This window comes from Nanorana parkeri, unplaced genomic scaffold (genome assembly GCF_000935625.1).
Source record: "Nanorana parkeri isolate BGI_ZX_2015 unplaced genomic scaffold, ASM93562v1 scaffold1351, whole genome shotgun sequence".
NCBI classification, from domain to species: domain Eukaryota; kingdom Metazoa; phylum Chordata; class Amphibia; order Anura; family Dicroglossidae; genus Nanorana; species Nanorana parkeri.
This window is the reverse complement of record NW_017307619.1, coordinates 86,986-107,139: the sequence shown is the minus strand read 5'-3', so window position 1 is coordinate 107,139 and position 20,154 is coordinate 86,986. Positions and strand designations below refer to the sequence as shown.

The 20,154-nt window shown below is 43.4% G+C and overlaps 1 protein-coding gene across 1 annotated transcript in view; it reads right to left on the bottom strand.

Annotated features, from left to right (window-relative positions):
* Positions 1–13,148, bottom strand: part of RNF43 (ring finger protein 43) — a 56,367-nt gene extending 43,219 nt beyond the window's left edge. Inside the window, exon 1 of the mRNA XM_018569545.1 lies at positions 12,808–13,148. Within this exon, the coding sequence (XP_018425047.1) occupies positions 12,808–13,095 (288 nt within the window). The 5' untranslated portion in view covers positions 13,096–13,148. The remainder of the gene's footprint in view (positions 1–12,807) is intronic.
* Positions 13,149–20,154: the final 7,006 nt, after the last annotated feature.

Sequence of the window (20,154 nt, the reverse complement as noted above, 5' to 3'; positions counted from 1 at the left end):
GTTTGCCACAGGGGGGGGGGGGGGGACACAGAAAAAAAAAATTCCCAACATTGTTCATAAAGAGAGGAAGCGTTAGAATGTCTGACACGGATTTAAGTTGTGTACACACAAACACACATTTTATATTATTTTAATGTTATTCTAAAGCAGCTAAGAGCCAAGTGCTCTTGTACGATGAGTACACTAAGAAATAATCTGCACTTCTATGCACACCAGCTTTTCCAGCCACACGCTAAAAATGGAACAAATGACCTCATAGTCTGAATCATAATGATATATGGCAAGATTTTTAGGAAACCTGCATCAGTGGGTGATCATTTGCTTGTCCCTACCCAGGACCACTGTCTGCAGCGTAACCACAACATAACCATGCGCAAGATACACAAATGTGTCTCAGACCTTCTCAAAAATGTGTTTTCCTTTTCTAAAAGGAAACTGAAAATAAGTCTCTTCTAATCCCCAGCTTTGAAGCAAAACACTTTGAAAAGTGTCCTTATGAGTCTAATAGTAACTAATTTACAATTGCGCTGCCCACGGTACCCAAACCTTATTACGGGAAAAAAAATCCCCAAAACTCCTATACACACACACACACACACTGAGTGGTCAGATTATTATGACCACCCCATCAGTACTTTGTTGGACCACCTTTTGCCTTCAATACTGTGGCGATTCTTCTTGGCATTGACTCCACGAGATGTTGAAAGGTGATGCGAGGAATCTGACACTGCGCCTGATGAATAGCACTGTCCAGTTCTGTGAGATTTGATGGTTGTGGAACCAGCTGCCTGATGGCTCTTTCAACTTCGTCCCACAAATGCTCAATTGGATTGAGATCTGGTGATTGTGGGGGCCACCTAAGCAAAGTAGAGTCTCTCTCATGTTCTTGAAACCACTCCTGCACAATACGAGCACCGTGGCATGGCCCATTGTCTTGTTGGAAGAAGCCATCTCCATTGGGATACGTATCAACATGATAGGATGAACTTGATCAGCAACGATACTTTGGTATGTTGTGCTATTCAGACATTGTTCCACACGAATTAAAGGGCCCAAATCATGCCAGGAAAACATGCCCCAAACCATAACACTGCCCCCACCAGCTTGAAGGGTTGTACTCATGCATGTGGGGTGCATGCTTTCATGCTGTTTAAGCCAAATTCTCACTCTGCCATTTGCATGGTGCAGCTGGAAACGTGATTCATCGGACCACATGACTTTTTTCCAATGCTCGACTGTCCAATCCTTGTGTTCCTGTGCGAATTGGAGACGTTTTATTTTGTTAACAGCAGACAGCAAAGGTGTTCGAACAGGCCTTCGGCTTCCATATCCCATACGATGCAGTGTACGGCGAACAGTGCGTTCAGAGATCATTTGATAGGATCCCCGATTAAGATCTGCATTAATTTAATGCACTGTTGCCCTTCTGTTGTCTTGTACCAGTCTTGCCACTCTCCGTTCTGCCCTAACATTGACAAGTCGCTGACGGCCACAATTCGCACGTTCATACCCAGATTTTCGGCTGACAGTCCAGTCTTTAAACACTTTAACAATGAGCCCCTCTTGAATGTTTAACGAATTCTGCCGATTCTCGCTCCATGGCTCCGAGCGCCAACAGTCATCCCACGTTCAAAGACTGTTAAATCGCGTTGTTTAGCCATATCTTCAGGAAAAAAATACTTTTTTTACCTTCTACTGCCGTGGTTAACAACCTGCTTCCCTATTTATAATGGTCTGGCCCTCTAGCAACTTCAGCGCGAGATTATAGCTAATTTGCCTACAAACGTCAGGTGGTCATAATAATCTGGCCACGATAGATAGATAGATAGATAGATATAGATAGATAGATAGATATAGATAGATAGATAGATAGATAGATAGATAGATAGATAGATAGATAGATAGATAGATAGGATAGGATATTTTATTTATTTTAGTTATATTCATGTTTTTATACTGTTCAATGTGGGATCCTGTCCCGAAACAAAAAACATATTTGGAAAAAGGAATGCTTTGTCATGCATTTATATTTCGATAGGACTGGTTCACACTAATGCGTTGCAGTGAATTGCATTGGAAGATTTACCTGCATGCTGCATTTTTGTGCAGTGGACAGACTTTTTCCCAGTGAACCAAAATAAACGGCCCTTCAATAAGGCAGGACAACGGATCTGAAAAAGCATGTTAGGCTGCATTCACATGGGAATATTTAGCTAGGTTCTGGGATGCTTGGATCAAGAACCTGCTAAATCTTGCACAGAAATCCCAGGTTTGCCCGCTCAGATGTGGCCGCTGTAACCATTCAAGTTGATGACATCCGCATGCTCCATCTGTCAGCATCAGTCTGCATGTTATTGTATATGGTACGATTACCCATGGTCCGGTATACATGACTGTCCCTGGACAGTATAGAAGCGACCAGGGACAATCTATCCTGAACTGCATGTAATCCTACCATATACTTGAATGGGTACAATGGCCGCATCTGAACAGGCCGCATCTGTGATTACCTGCCACAAGAATCCGTAGGTTCTAGCCATAGGAATCCCATAATGCAGATAAATGCCCCGTGTGAATGCAGCCTTAATCCTATAATCCCAACACTTGTGCGTGCATACAGCCAGTTTCTGATGTCCTAGGTTCATACATGTTTAGGGGCACTGATCACTTGCAGCAAGGTTGGCCTGAAACTGGTATGCAAGAAGATGGTAGGAAATGGCTATTTCCACCACAGGCCCCCAAGGCCCCCCCCCCCAGTACTTTAGTAACAAGACTGATATTTTAGCACCACAACTGCAAGAAAAACAAAAACACTGCTTTAGAGTTTGACCAAACAGCTGTAAAGAAAAATGTATATATAAAGGGCAGGCAAACTCAGACCCTCCAGCCGTGGTGAAACAAAAAAAATCCCATCATACATACATACATCTACAGAGTCATGACAGTAGCTGTCAGAATCTTTCAAAGTCTAATGGGACTTGTAGTTGCACCACAGCTGGGGGGATGGAGGTTGCCTACCCCTGATATACATCATGGCATGGACAGCACCAATTATGGGACTGTCATTGATACATGTCAATTTAGCCATCACGTAACAGTGGAAATAAAAACAACATCTCAGTCTGAGAAGGTATGGCATTACAATAGACTATTCCTAAGAATATATACCTACACAAGTGGATAGATTTATGATCACCTAATGATGTGGGCCGGTGTAATCATCAGTCCCGTCTGATCAACTCAAATTGGGAGTATCGCGGACTACCAAGAACATATTGTAAAAATCATGGCTGACCTATGGACAGTGGTTGTCTACCCTCATGGAGCCAATGGAGTATAATTTACAATACGGCAATTCAAATGTCTAGACAAGCTCATGGATCACCTCTACAAAAGCAGTTTTCCCCTTCCTAAGGTGGTCACTGTCATATCACTAGCTGTCAAGAGTCAGAATGGCAAGCAGGAAGATCAGTGATCAGGTCAAGGCATTAAATAAATAAATAGCTGTGCTTACACATAGTGTAAAGGCATTAGGATAATATATGTCCATGAATCATATGACAAAAATACCACTGCATCACTTTACAAAGGACTTTTTGTCTTGTTTGATTTGAAAACTTACTATTGTGCTCATGGATTTAATTCTACTCATTTCTACAGCCTGCAATCTTCTGCACTGAAGGAATGCATAGAGGAACCGTATTTAAAGTATGCATAGATGGAATTTACTCTTGACCTTACTAAAACAAGAGTAGCATTCCACAACAGGTAACATACATACAGTCCTCAATTGAAGACATGAAACAATTGCCACATTTAAACTGAGGAGACTATTTATAAAGCAGTAAATGTGACATTCACAGCAGGAAAAGAAATCACTCATTTAAAAACATGCGCCAGTGAATGTCACTGCTTTAGAAATACGCATTACACGGTTATGAAAAACCCATAACATAGTAAATATGTGCAATCTGCAGAGAAGCATCAGCTTACAGCAACTTAACAGTAACCAACTACCATTACCAAGACCAAATAAAAGGGTTTTATTATTGTTTTAGTTCTATGGCAGGGGTGGACAAGTTAATAAAGGAATTCAGGAACCAGCACCTTTGGCAATAACTAGAGAAAAACCTTGAAAGTTGGTCGCCGGCTGCCATTATTGAGGAGCATTGGCTACCTGGATCCTGAATCCAGCCATGTGCCATTGGAACATTTTAGTTAGTTTACCAATAATGAAATTAGTGCTGCATAGAATTGTGTGTGCCTCACTCAAAAGAGTGGTGTCCATAGCCCTCAGATTTTCATGCCCCGTATATTAGGAGAGTTTCATACCACTCATACCATAGGACAATCCAGTCCCTTGCCAGCTTTATACAGAATACATCAAAGCTGCAGAAATAAGATTAACTACTACAAAAGATAACCAGATGGGTTATGGTGAGGTGGGTACCAGTTACTGAAAAGGAACCAAAAATCCCTCCACTAAACTGTGAAGAATGCAGCCCTTTGGAAAGAGAATGTATAAACAGGTCATCAATTCCAACACACAAGCGTGTTATACCCCATAAGGATAGTTGGTAGAACCAAGCAAATTATTTTTTTATGACCCTGGGGCCAACTGTTCATCCAGAACCGCCATTTTTAAGAAGGCTTTGCAGTAACCCTTTTAATCCCACCTCTGCATAACCAATCTGGTCGGACTTTCTCCTTCCACTCTCAAGCTCTACATCTTAGAGACGTGAGGGCTGCCATTGAGGACCTCTTTTTTTTTTAAATGCAAGTTGACAGACTGTCCAGTCACTTACCCAGAGTATGCACATGGCAACCAAAGCCATAGTAAGACTAGAACATGTGACTTAGATACTTGTTGCAAGTCAGTGACCGGAGGTATTAAATTAGTTATTGGATCAGCATAACAGCCAGTCAACAAGCTCTGAAGTAGATTGGGGAAGGGTTCCTTTTAAGCCCACCTCACCAAAACCCATCAAATCAAATCTGGCTGTACTTTTTCCTTGCTGCCTCAAGCTCTACTTTTTAGAGATATTAGGCCTTTCATTGCAAACCTCCTTCTGAATATGCAAGTTGCCAGGCTGCCCAGTCACTTACCCCAAAGCATGCACGCACATGGTATCCAAAGCCATAGTGATTACATAACATGTAGTTGTACTATGGATCATTTAAAGTCACCTGTTCGTTTAAGAAAAAGTATCGGTAATTGGTATCGCCAAGTACATGAGGGGATGTACTTGTACTTGGGCCTGAAAAAGTGGCATCGGGACATCCCTAGTGAAAAATGAACTTGTGATCTGCAGACTTGTTTCAAGTCAGTGACCTGAGGTACTGAAGTAGTTATTGGATCAGCAAGACAGAAATAGTCAATGAGCTCTGCAATGGATTCCTGAGAGAGTTCCTTTTTAAGCCCACCTCACCATAACCCATCTTGTTGTACTTTCGCCTTGCTCCCTCGAACTCCACTTTATAGAGAAATAAGGGCTGCCATTCCGGACCTCCTTAAAAAAGGAGAACTATGAGGTGAGTGAAAATCACTCAGCCTTAATAGTTCTAGCTGACCTGTGACAATTAAACTGTCACACGCTGGCTCAATAGATCGGGAAGTGTGCGAACACATACCGTCGCTCGCTCACTTCTCGATCCTGTCCCTGCAGAGAGCCGTGTCACTCATGGCTCCCTGCAGGGATTCCCCCCTCCCCTGGCCGTTCCTCCAGCGCTGACTGGCGGAACAACGGGGGAGGGTACAGCTGTCTCTGCCTCTAGATAGGCAGAGCCAGCTGTCACTCACACACCTGGGTGGATCCAGACAGTAATGTCGGGATCCGTCCCGGCTGCATCGTCTCAGTATATCGCAAGCTGTAGCTCGCGGTATAATGAGCTTTGGGTGACGGGAGGACGCTAGTTTGTGTCCTCCCGTAACCCTTAGGAACTCTATGGGGAAAAACCCTGACCCCATAGTTCACCTTTAATAAGCCAGCTGCTAGGCTGCCCAGTCACTTATCCTGAGCATTAAAACGGCAACCAAAGTCACAATGAAACCATAACTTGTGACCTGAATACTTGTAGCCAGTCACTCAAGGTACTGAAGTAGTTATTGGATCTGCATGGCAGCCAGTCAACCAGCATTTTTAGCCAGCCTAGTTATTAAATAGTAGCTCACGCATTTTCTCAGAACAGATTTTCTTTAAATGTACTGCTTGGCAGCATAAAGTAGTCAACAATCTCTGAAGAAAAAAAAAAAAGAAGCGCCATCTTTCTCAACCACAACGTTTTCCTTGATATTTGTACTACTAAACAAGCTACGTCCTAATCGGCTGGGTTACAAACAGCTACTTGGATGTAAAAATAGAGCTAGAACAGATGAGAAAGCAGCCACCACACAATGATGGCTTTGAAAACAGTGTATAAAAGGCATGCCTGAAAAGGATTACCCAGCAAATAAATATATTTTCTCTGGCAATGAAGCCCGCAGGAAGCCTTGAACTGGATAATGAGCAGTTCCCCAGCTTCCGTATTCATTAATATTAATTACATAATTTTTAAAAATGTAGCGATAATGAAAACGCAACTTAGTCACTTACCTGTGCCGCGCACCACATTCATCTTCTCTCAGCGGGTATAATCAATTACTACTGTAATGGATCCCAGTCAACTGTCTGTGCCAGGAAAAAGGTGTGCGAAGTACACAACAAAGTTTTCTGTGTAATTACGGCACCCACAAACCTCAGATTGTAAAATCGCACTGGGATTTGTCACATGCATTGCACAATTGCCGGCTGCGGCCCTGCGTCTCTTAATGCACTGACAGGCATCAAATGCGTGCTTTGAGGACGCGGACTGCCGCTATTTGCTACGGGGCCGTGTACATTCGATTAGCGCTTGTATTATTCATTTCTTTCCCATAAACGTTCAAGATACGGCTGTGTGACTGTTCTGAACATAGGCGCACTATCTTCAACTGAAGTAAACAAAAGATCGGTCCTGCCTTTGACACTAGCGTCAGCCTGGCTGTGCCAACAAACAAGGGAACGCTTAACCCTAATTCACTAGGACTTTATTAAATACATCTGCTGGGGCCTGCAATTTATATGTCCCCTCTTTACATTACAAATGACATGCTCTTGCTGTAATTTCATTCTCATACATGGTTTATCTACAGCTTTGCGCTGACCGTTTCAATGGCCAAGGGATCTTTCAAGCATGCTGGAAAATATAAAAGGTTTAATCTTTTTAAACTCTTCCTATAGAAAATATCGAAGCCTTGTCTGAATTTTTTTTTCACACATTTGTCAACACCAACCTATTCCTCATTAAAAGATACATTACTATATAAATCAGCCAAACTTCAGTCGTCCAGCTGTGGTGGAACTACAAATTCCATCATGGCTCTGGGAGTCATGCCTGTGGCTGTTGGAGCCTTGCCATGCCCCATGAGACTTGTAGTCCCACAACAGCTAAAAGTCCTAAGTTTGGCTACCACTGATATATACGGTCTATAAGGGGATAGACAACAACACACCATCTGTGGTGGAACCACAAATTCCATCATGCCACTGCATCTGGGAGTCATGCCTGTAGCTGCCAGAGCCCTGCAATGCCTCATGGGACTTGTAGTTCCAAATCAGCTGAAGAGGGAAAGATGCCAACCCTTGGTCTATACAAGTCCAGACTATTGCAAGGTAAAACATATCTAAATAAAAAATAAAAAAAAAAACACCAGTACAACACAATACTAGTTTTAAACCGAGACACAAGTAGGTGAACCACCCGTTTGAACAACGCATCAAGACAAAAACGATCATGGAAAGAAAAGGACGGGCACAAATCGCTGGCAGCATTCTGAAGTGGCTTTTGGCATCTGCATTGCTCTACATAAACGTATTCGCCATGCATAAAAGGATTAGCATATAAATGTGTGCTATACCGAGAGACGCATGGCTCGCAGGCACCCATGTGACCGGCCTCACCTGCAAGAGAACTGGATGAGAACGCTCACATCTAAATTAATGCCACGCATGGATAATGTTTAACTTTATTTAACTAGTTTATTTGCATTTGTACAAAGGGGGCTAGAATTTTAGAAAAGAAAAAATCTACCACTGACAATATTTAAACCGAGACACAAGTAGGTGAACCACCCGTTTGAACAACGCATCAAGACAAAAACGATCATGGAAAGAAAAGGACGGGCACAAATCGCTGGCAGCATTCTGAAGTGGCTTTTGGCATCTGCATTGCTCTACATAAACGTATTCGCCATGCATAAAAGGATTAGCATATAAATGTGTGCTATACCGAGAGACGCATGGCTCGCAGGCACCCATGTGACCGGCCTCACCTGCAAGAGAACTGGATGAGAACGCTCACATCTAAATTAATGCCACGCATGGATAATGTTTAACTTTATTTAACTAGTTTATTTGCATTTGTACAAAGGGGGCTAGAATTTTAGAAAAGAAAAAATCTACCACTGACAATAAATAATAATAATATTTTTATTTTAGTTATATAAAAATACAATTATTTTTTACACACGTAATTGTTATATACACACACACACACACACACTGAGGGGAATTTATCAAAACTGAGGCAGCTGCGCATGGCAACCAATCAGCTTCTGTCATTTTCAAATCTCAACTAAAACAAACTGAAGCGAGAAGCTAATTGGTTGCCATGGGCAACTGCTCCAGTTTTGATAAATTCCCCCCACTGTGTATACACGCTACATACATACACATAGCTATCACCCAGCATATTCATCCAGCTCAAATGAAAGCCATGTAACCAAATCCATTGTATGTGACAGTAATTATGGCCAGAGATGAAAATGATTGGCCACAATAAAGTTAGGAGATGGATGTTATGCATTTATATAGAAGCAGCAGGAACAGGACAAAGAGATGCTCTGTAAACCTATACACATCCGGCATTCACCATGAGATTTTATTTTTAGTTATTTGTATATTTAATTATCCTTTGCCTCGTTAGAGAGATTATACAATTAAGATATAATTTGCAGATCATTACACCAGAAATGTCACGTTATTAAAACAGTTTCTGAAATACCAGCGCTTCAAAAACTGGTGGCATCTGGGGCAGACAGAATCTGGAGCAGTTGCCAATAGTAACCATTCAGCTTCTCTCTTTCATTTCTAAAGCCTAACTCGACAAACTGAAGAGAGAGGCTGATTGGTTGTCACGGTTGTGTCTGCTCCAGTTTTGATAAATTCCTCCCTATGCGTTTTGTACGTTAACAAACAACTGTAAAAGGTGAAAGTGTAGCAAAGACAAAACCTTTCTTTCTTCCCCTGTATAAAGTGGTGAAGGGTTAGAACCCGTCAGCTTTTCACTGCTGTTTGTCCCCGCTGGGGAGATTCACCCTCCCCATCTGTCCTGATGATCATCGTCACCAGTGAAAGTGAAGCAAAATCCTACATTCCGAGTTGTCACAGGAACACAGGTTGGACACTTTGCCTCGACGACGGTCCTGTGAGGCTCCGAAAACGTTGCATTCACATGTCATGCTAAAGGAATATGAAAAAAAAGAAGAGGATATTCCGAAGCAGAATGGTGTGCGGACAACATATATTCTAGATTGTATACTGTGGCGCCATCCGCCACTTGTTCCAGCACCCGTTGGATTCTGGGTACATCGGTACGGTGTGCAAAGGGGATATAACAAAGAAAATCTTACAGAGGTGGCAAGTGTGCCACTGACAACTAAAGGAGTTCCCTCAGGGGAGATTTTTCATCACATCCTGTTGGGCCACATGACAAGAAGTGAAGGGAAATCTCCTCAGGGGGGATAGAAGACCTGGCAGGGGTTTATTCAGAACTATAGATATACCATACATCTATTACTAAGATAGGGGAGGACACATGAATATGGAATTCAGGAGCCAGCTCCATTGACAATTAGGGAGAACATGAAAAGTTAGGCGCCAGCTGTAATTGTTAATGAGCAAAGGTGGCCTGGTTTCCAGCCCTGTATTAATAATATTCCATTGACAAAACGGAGTATTGGTACCACTTGCCTCCTCCATAACCGGAAAACGTTTCCCTAGAAAGCCCAATTATTCCTCAAAAACCTGTCACCTCTACCCGGGCACTATAGAACCAAAGTTATGAGGGTCATGTAATAAGACATTGGTGACACATTTGTGGCGGGGGGACACATATTTATTGTCAATACTGACACATGCAACAATTCAGACAGTTCTTTATTGCGACACATTAACGGTATGGAGCTATTGCTGTGACAAATTGAGAAACAAATCCCGCCATATCGGGGATAAGCAGAGTAGAATAAGACTCCATGTTGGAGTAAATTGGTGATTGTGTCACATGGAATTATTGTGTCGCATCCTTGAGACAATTCTGTGACAAAACTTGTCCCGTGAACTGATAGAAATAGAAACCTATTACTCCCCTGCCTGTAAAACTCCGACAATTCACAGGAGAGATGATGGCGACAATTCTGACAGAGTTGCGACAGATTCTTTCGAGCACCATTTATTTGATTGTTGGCCGGGACTGCTGAAAGGTGTGCGGAGGGCACCTCCATCAATTGCATCAGATTCATAGACAGCTCACAGACACGAACATGAATCTGCTGCACGTTCCAGCATTTGACACACTACAATCTCAAGACAGAACTCTAACAAATATTTATTACGATTCTGACAAATAAACAGTGAAATTCATAAGGGTGTTGTAGATGCTCATTAGAAATCTCTCTGGTGGTCATGTGACCAATGGCGCAACCTGCGACAGATACGGGCACGTGTCAGAGAGTTGTATATGAATCTGTCAGAATAGTCACACAATTTACTTCAGGTCTTATTTACCTCAACTTTTCTCATCACAGATATGGCGGCAACTTGTCACAGCAATAGTGCCATATAGCGAGGGTTTGCTTACACCAGGGGTGGGCCCTCCAGCTGTGCTTTCACTACAAATCCCAACATGCCTCTGGTAGCCAAGCCTTATAACAGTCAGTCTTGCAATGCCTCATGGGACTTGTAGTTCCACAACAGCTGGAGAGCTGGAATTGCCCACCCCTGGTTTACGCCATGTCCGTTGTGTGGTGGTGAGCAGAAACAGACAGCTCATACACAGTGTGAACAGGGCACATACATGTGCAGCCCTGTGAGGGGAAATGCAGCTCAACTAATATGGTGTAAACAAGCCCTAAAAATGTTGCAAGCATCAGTACTACGAAAATGACGCTTTGTTTCATTATTTGAGCACAGGCGCTGTTACCAACAATGAAAACGTTGTGCATGTGGTTACTAATAATTAAAAAGTTGCAGGGTTTCATGACTTTGCCACACTTGTCGGTAGTAACAATGAAAAAGTCACAAGTAGTTGGTAATTTGGCGCATGCATCATTACGGATGAGGAAAATGACGCAGGGTGTGATTTTGCACATGTATCGTTACAAACAAGGAAAATGTTGCCAGTTGTAATTCTTTGGCTCACACGTCAGTAGCAACAATGAAAATGTTGTACATGTGTTGTTACTAATAATGAAAATGTCACAGGGTTTCGTGAATTTGGCACACGCTTCTGTACCAACACGGAAAATGCCGCATGGTGTGATTAATTTGGTACATGCCTCAACAGTGAAAATGTTGTAGGGTTTCATGAATTTGGCACACGCAACTGTACTAACAATGAAAAGGTTTAGTAATCTGGCGCATCCATATTACCAACAAGGAAAAATATGTGCAGGGTGCGATTCATTTGGCGCATGCATATGACCAAGGACAATGTTGCGCAGGATGCGATTCATTTGGCACATGCATATTACCGACAAGGACAATGTTGTGTGATTCATTTGGTGCATGCATATTACCAACAAAGAAAATGTTGTGCAGGGTGTGATTCATTTGGCGCATGCATATTAAAAACAAGGGAAACGTTGTGCAGGAATTGTTGCGAATAGGGAAAAAGTGGCAGTGTCTCATGAATCTGGCACACACAACTGTACTAACAATGAAAATGTTGTGTTAATTTGGCGCATGCATATCACCGACAAGGAAAGTGTTGCAGGGTGTTAGTAATTTGGCACATGTATCATTACCGACAAGTAAAATATCTCGGGGTGTGATTCATTTGGCGCATGCATATTACCGACAAGTAACGTGTTGCTGGGTGTGATTAATTTGGCGCATGAGTCAGTAAATTAAAAATTGTATTTAAATAAAATTGTCACATGGTTTCATGAACTTGATGCAAGGCTTCTGACTACAACCACACCTCCACAAGTGTGCCACAAATACCTTATGGAATCGCCCCAAAATGTTTTAGGTTATTGATGTGAACTTCGGGCCCGATTATTGGTGCAGCATGAGAGATTGTACAGTTTATACCACTCAGTACACCAACGCATTTATTCTATGAGCCCGATATATCAGGATTCCTAATGCATGCTCCAGTTCAGTGCGACACGTGCATGAGAAATAGGTGGGGGGGATTCTCTATTTGCCCCATTTTGCACGACAGATACATCAATACGACTGCATATTTATTTATTATTCCACAAAGCAGAAATTATGGAGCAGTTGCCCATAGCAACCAATCAGCTTCTATCTTTCATCTTCATAGCTGAACAGCCGGAAGAGAGAAGCTGATTGGTTACTATGGGTGACTACTCCAGTTGTAGTGATTTCATGTGGCCCTGCTGACGGACTATGGGGCCACCATGAGAAAGTTGTGTTTACCTGTCTGATAAGCAGCCCCACACACAGAGTCCGTGCTGGCCCAGCTCCCAGGAACACGTGCACTCACCTGGAAAAGCCTGCCCTCGGCGGGGCTGACATCCGCCACCTTAGCGAACATCCCTTCCACGGTGAAGTTCGGGGTGTCCATCTTCAAAGGTTGGACCCGGATCAGAGCTCTCTGGTTGCTCTCGGTGACCACCAGCCTCGCCTGCACACTGAGCATGAGAAGCAGCCACAGGGATGCCAGCTGCAGCCGGGCTCTACTCATACTGCAGCCAGCAGCAGGCATCCATAGCGCAGCCTGCCCGTCCTGGGAACGTGGTGCCTTGCCTACCCCCAGGGCAGGGGACCGCATGCAGCCCCGTCCATGGCCTTAATCGATCAGTGCCCCCCTCTCCATTCAATAGCGTCCTCCTAGTGGCACCAACATCATCCCGGCGTGGAAACTCGGAGCTCCCTCTGATCTCCGGGGAGGAGGGGAGACGGGGGAAGAAGGTGACACGCCTGGCCGCCTCCCTCTGAGCTGAGCTCGGTGCACACACAGGTAGATGAGGCCGTGTGTATCCAGGCAGTTCCCCCCCTACACACTGCAGGCCCCCCGGACTCCGATCACATCCCCCGATCGGAGGGCAGCACACAGTGACCGATCAGAGGACGACGCTAGGAGAATGTCATCAGATCCGATGTACCGGAGTCAGCCGAATACTCTTCGCCCTCCTTCCCCCGGGACTGCCGCTGTGCCTCTACCTGCTGACACAAAGTGTGGGTGGAGCCGCTGCGGGCAGTCCCCGCCCCCTCCTCATCCTCCCCCCGGTCAGAGAATGCGGCTCTGCTGGCTCCCACACTCCCTCTGCAGCCGGCCCGACAGATGGCAGCTACCCCTGCCTGCTGTGTGATCGCTGCATGTGGGGTGTACGGGGACACTGCAATTGTCAGCAGCTCAGAGGACCTGGAGATCACTTCTAGAGCTGGACATTGAATGGCAGGCTGCGATTTCAGGGAAGATCAGTGCACACAGTTGTCACCCTAAGAATTGGAGATCAGGACACACAGTTGTCACCTAGAGAATTGGAGATCAGGACACACAGTTGTCACCTTGAGAATTGGAGATCAGGTCACAGAGTTGTCACGTTGAGAATTGGAGATCAGGTCACTGAGTTGTCACCCTAAGAATTGGAGATCAGGTCACAGAGTTGTCACCCTGAGATTTGGAGATCAGGTCACAGAGTTGTCACCCTGAGAATTGGAGAACAGGACACACAGTTGTCACCCTGAGAATTGGAGATCAGGTCACAGAGTTGTCACCCTGAGCACCCTAAGAATTGGAGATCAGGTCACAGAGTTGTCACCCTGAGATTTGGAGATCAGGTCACAGAGTTGTCACCCTGAGAATTGGAGAACAGGACACACAGTTGTCACCCTGAGAATTGGAGATCAGGTCACAGAGTTGTCTCCCTGAGAATTGGAGAACAGGACACACAGTTGTCACCCTGAGAATTGGAGATCAGGTCACAGAGTTGTCACCCTGAGAATGATCGGAGGGATCTATCTCATCACTACTATCCTATGTGTTAAGGGAGTGCATGCATTAACATGAAGTGCTGTACGTTACATGTTTTGGCGCATTGTGGTGCCATTTACTTTTAACGTATTAAAGTTGGCCATAAACAGCAGGAATTTCGAGAGTCACCTGTGGCTGGTACTGCTCTGTTCAACAAGTCCATTTTTCAATCGACTTTGTCAAAGGTGCCGAGCCAAAAAAGGTGCCGAGTTTTTTTTAACTTCATATTATTCAGGATTTTAGCATGCCAAAGCGGGAAATTTTTGACCTAAAGGGACGCTTTTTGGATGCCATGGACGTTCTCACGTTTCCAGGCAGAAAGAACAGTAAAAGTGCAGGCAGGGCACTGGACAAAGCTCTAGGGACAACATTGAAGTGAAATGATTTGATACAGAAATGTAATTATAGCAGATTACATTGTATTGTGTGTATTCTGTGTATATTGCATGTTTTCACTTTTGAATTTCCCGCTAGCTCCGCCCCCCTCTGTGACGCCGAAAACGAAACTAAAAGTCAGATATCGGCAGGACGCACACAGCAGAGGACACCACGGGCTCGTAGGGACAAGGTAAGTAACACTTTTGTGCAATCCTGAGTATGGCTCGGGGTTGCCTCTATTGGTACTGAAAAATAACCCCGAGCCACACTCGGGAATACCGCCAGGGAGGTTAAGGCAGAAAGACAAAAAGGGGAAATCGGGAGCAGCTGTGCATGGCAACCAATCAGCTTTCATTTTCAATACTTGACTGAGCAAACTGAAGATAGAAGCTGATTGGTTACTATGGACAACTGTTCCAGATTCTGTCTGCTCCAGTTTTGATAAATTCCCCCCCAATGTTATGCCAGACGAAGGGTCCCTTCACAGTTCCGAATTGTAGTTTTTCGATGTGATAATGCATTCGAGAATAGAGTGTTGCACTTTGAAACAAGCATGTCGGCGTGCTGAAGCCTTGTCTTATCCATGTTATACACCGAGATCAGTCGGGAGTCGTTGCAGGACCCTTTTGACCATGTAATTGATTCTAGTATGGTGTGCAAAAAGGATTGCACACCACACCACCTAAGGAAACACATGTGTTGTTATCTGCTGAAAGGCATGACACTGAAAGACATGGTGGTGAAATTCATAGTGCTAAAATTATCTAAAAGAGGGAGACTCCCTGAACATCAGGGAGACTTGAGATCCCTGGTATGGTGCTATAAGGCATAGCACTGACATGCATGGCTCTGAAATGCACTACGTTGAAAGGCATGGTTTTGAAATGTATGGATCTGAAATGCATTGTTCTGAAAGGCATGACGCTGAAATACATGGTTCTGAAGAGCATAGCGCTGAAATGCATGGTTTTGAAATGCATGACACGGAAAGGCATGACACGGAAAGGCACAACGCTGAAAGGCATGGCTCTGAAATGTATGGTGCTGAAATGCATGGGTCTGAAAGGCATGATTCTGAAAGGCAGAGCTCTGAAATGCATGGGTCTGAAAGTCATGATTCTGAAAGGCAGAGCTCTGAAATGCATGGTTCTGAAAGGCATGGTGCTGAAATGCACTACGCTGAAGGCATGGCTCTGAAATGTATGGGTCTGAAAGGCATGGTGCAGAAATGCATAGCTCTGAATTGCATGGTTCTGAAAGACATGGCAATGAAATGCATGATGCTGAAAGGCATTGCTCTGAAATGCATGACGCTGAAAGGTATGGCTCTGAAATGCATGATGCTGAAAGGCATGGCTCTGAAAAGCATGGTTCTGAAAGGCATGGCTCTGAAATGCATGGTGCTGAAAGGCATGGCACTGAAACGCATGGATCTGAAATTTCACCATTTAGGGCTCAGTGACAGGTTCTCTTGATAGGCCATCCACTGATACTTACCTTACCTGTGCTCTCATGCTGCCGTTTTCTCCTGCCTCAGCCCTAAATCCGATTTGCTGTGTAAGCATTGTGTCAGAGCTTACACAGGATAATTATCCCTCTTTCCTCCTCCCCATGTGACAATGGTCAGGCCTGGTGATTGGCTGTTTATGCCCCAGCACAGCTTCCTAGGAGGAAGGGGAGAAGGTCACATGTTCTTCCATAGTCAAAAATACTGTGTTTTTCTAAGGGCTCTGACAGATGATGAGAGCAGCGAGACAGCACAATAAAGATGAGTATCAGCTGGAGGTATTATTAAGAGAACCCGTCACTTTGCACATTAAGTTGCACAGGTGCATTTAAAAAAATGTATGTCAATTAGTAATAAGTTGTAATGTTGGCCACACACTTTTGGAGCTTTCATCAGCTTTCAACCACAGCAATCTGTCACTCATTATTCCATTTGTTTCCCAATTTGGGGCAATTAAATAAACATTGTGGTGGAAGTCTATAAAATCTCATTGCAGTCGGCTGAAAGGTATTGTTGCACACTGGTAAACAAGTGAAATTCATTATATTTATGCAGTTATGTATTCATTAAAATGTAATTATAGGTATATTTAAATACAACTATGGTAACGCTACAGCTATATGGGTGATATCTGATCATGCAGTCAGGAGACCTGCCATCCGTCATCTGCTTTAGTACACAATGGGGTTAATTTACTAAAGCAGTAGAGGCAGTTCACTGTACAAACTAAATGGTAATGAAGCAAAGCTGTGTCACTTTAAAGGAGAACTATGAGGTGAGTGAAAATCACTCGGCCTCATAGTTCTAAACGACCTGTGACAATGAAACTGTCATACGTCGGCTCAATAGATCGGGAAGTGAGCGAACACATACTGTCGCTCGCTCACTTCTCGATCCTGTCCTTGGAGAGAGCCGTGACTGTCACTCATGGCTCCCTTCAGGGATTCCCCCCTCCCCTGTCCGATCCTCCAGCGCTGACTGGCAGAACGGACGGGGGAGGGGGCGGGTACAGCTGGCTCTGCCTCTAGATAGGCAGAGGCAGCTGTCACTCACGCAGCTGGGTGGATCTCAACGGTAATGCCGGGAACCGTCCCATATGCGGCGTCCCAGTGTACCGCGAGCTGTAGCTCGCGGTATACTGAGCTTTGGATGACGGGAGGACGCTAGTCCTCCTGGAACCATGTAATGCTTCGCTATGTATAAATGCACACCTAGATGTTCAGCAGTATCTAGATGCATTTAGTTTAGCTACATTTGCATTGTGCATGTCATTTGCATTGTGGGCAGTAGTAGAATTTTCCCTATATTTTCAATGCACAACTGTGATTAGTCATATACTGTATAGTCACTACTTTAGGAGTTTGTGTAATGTTTATGTGGAACACTTCCCCTATTAGAATCCATTGGTTACCTAAGAAATACTGGCAAATCAGTGTACACAGAAGCATTACGCTAATGCATTTCTAATCTAATAAATTATCCAATATGGCCATTGTGGGTCTTTGTGGTGGGCTATTGTCTACTTTGAGCAGGGTTTCCTTGCCATACAAGTCTATGGGAATTCAGAACTTTAAGCAGTCATATGCTGGTCAGAAGATCAAAAGCAGGTCAGATAGACCGATCAATGAATTCTGAATGATCTCAGAACATCTGAAACTGATATCAAACCGATGCCATCGTCAACGTAAGCCCAAGTTCGTTCATACAGGCCCCAACTCCATTATAATAATGTTTCTGTCCATTTTGGGAAAACCACAATATGTTTGGGTGGTTGTCCATAAAAAAACCTATATGGATTATTTATTACAGGTATTTATATAGCACCTGCAAAAACAAAAACAGAACATTCACATCAGTCCATGCCATCATGGAGCTTACAATCTAAGGTCCCTATAGCACGCGCATACATACAAGGGCCAAGAAACTTTCCAGCATGTATTGTGGGTATAGGAGGAAACCGGAGTATTTGGAAAAAACCCAAGCAAGCACAGGGAGAACATGCTAACTCCATTTGAACTGTGAACCCCCAATGCTGCAAAGCAGAAGTGTTAACCACTCAGCCATTCTGCTACCCAAATTATCAGCCATGTTACTGTTTTGTATTCTATGGATAAGTTTGGGAGATCACTGGGTACTTATTTGTGCATATGCTTTCAGCTGATCCCCTTCTGAAGGAAGAATGAAGGCATGTACATGTTCTTTCAGGTCAAACCTCAGAAAATCCCCCTTTCCATCCTGGTGTGTATTCAATGTCAGCTAAATAGTGATGGATTTCAGCATGTAATGTATAGCTATGGAAGGTATGCAAGAATGATCTGTTATGTACATTGTGCACTTCATTTATATACATGCAAGAAATGGCATTGATAAACATGACAGGAGAACCCTCTCCTCAGGATTCACTGCTACACAGGTATTTATATATCTCCTGCAATTTACATACAGAACATTCACATCAAGCCTACTGTAATACAAATCGACAAAGCTTTTATACTTCTGTATTTAAGAACAGATGTAATGGGATGAAAAAGTTATTTTTGGGGGGAACCACTAAAAAGCTACAAAACAGTATAATAATAATAAAAATAATAATAATAAAACACATGCCATGCAAATAAGGCTTTAAAATAGTATCAAACTCTCAAATTCTCAAACTCAATAATGATTCCAGATCACTCAAATATACATTGCCCAGCAAAGTATTTCTTTATATTTTCACCCAAACAATTATATTCATCATGATTCTGAACAGCAGGCTCCAACTCTGTCAGCTCTGCTTCCCCGAACTTCCTGTCCAGTACAAGACTACAACGAACAGCAAAGTCTCCAGCAGCCATCCATCTACTAGCTTGGAGAATGGAGGAGGGGGGAGGAGCAGGAAAGTGTCTTGCTTTGCTGTGTCTGTGTGTTTGTGGAGAAACACACAGCTTACTAGCACACACAAGGGTGACTGCATAGGACCCTCCAGGGTAAAGGAGCCACCCTAAAACAGGATATTAGGACTAGCGTTCAGGGGACCAGCTGATTCTTCAAGAAGCTGAAACTGTTAAACATCAATAACCAGCATCCATTGTAAGTGATTTCATCAGCATTTGAAATAACTTAAAAACCTTTTCACCATAATATCACGTCTTTTTTTTGGGGGGGGCTTACCAGGAGCTAGAAAACAGTAGAAAAATTGTAAGATATTTTTAGATTGTAAGCCCTCAGTGGCAGGGCCCTCCTTACCATCTTGTCTTGAATTGTATTGTGATTGTAATGTCTTCCTTATAATGTAAAGCGCTGCGCAAACTGTTGGTGCTGTATAAATCCTGTATAATAATAAAATAAGCACAGGAGAAAGCTCTTTTTTTACCATGCAAATTAGACTTGAAGTAATTAGGAGGTTTGTTTAACCACTTGCCGTCCGCCCGTAGTAAAAAAAAATGGGAAGGGGGTTTAACACCCCGGATGTCAACTAGTTAAAGCATGACCCTATCCATCAGATACTTGACACCACAGTACCTACATACATGAGAGGATATGTGGGTATGTATCTCTGGAGTCAAGTAAAACAGCCAATCCGAGAGCGCTGTCCGTGTTATCTTTGTGTGCTTTAAGTAAAACAGGCATATCAACCATCCTTATGCTGAAAACCATAAAATATTACAATAATACAAATTGATGCAACAGATTGTTTTCCTATTACAAATAAGCAATCTCAATGGATATCTTTGTAAGATAATAATTTAATCATTTTAATCGAATGGTTACTTTTCATAATTTAGGGTACTTAAAGGAACTTTCCATTTTACATAAAGAATTATTATCCATTCTTTGTGAATGATTCCTTGCAGTGATCCTCAGGTGCAGACCTTACATATAGATGATATCTGATAGCTCAGAATCGCTTGTTACATATGTAGGCTTTGCTTACTACCTTGCATTGCTTCACAGTGCTTGTGCTCTACTATTTGTGCTCACGATGC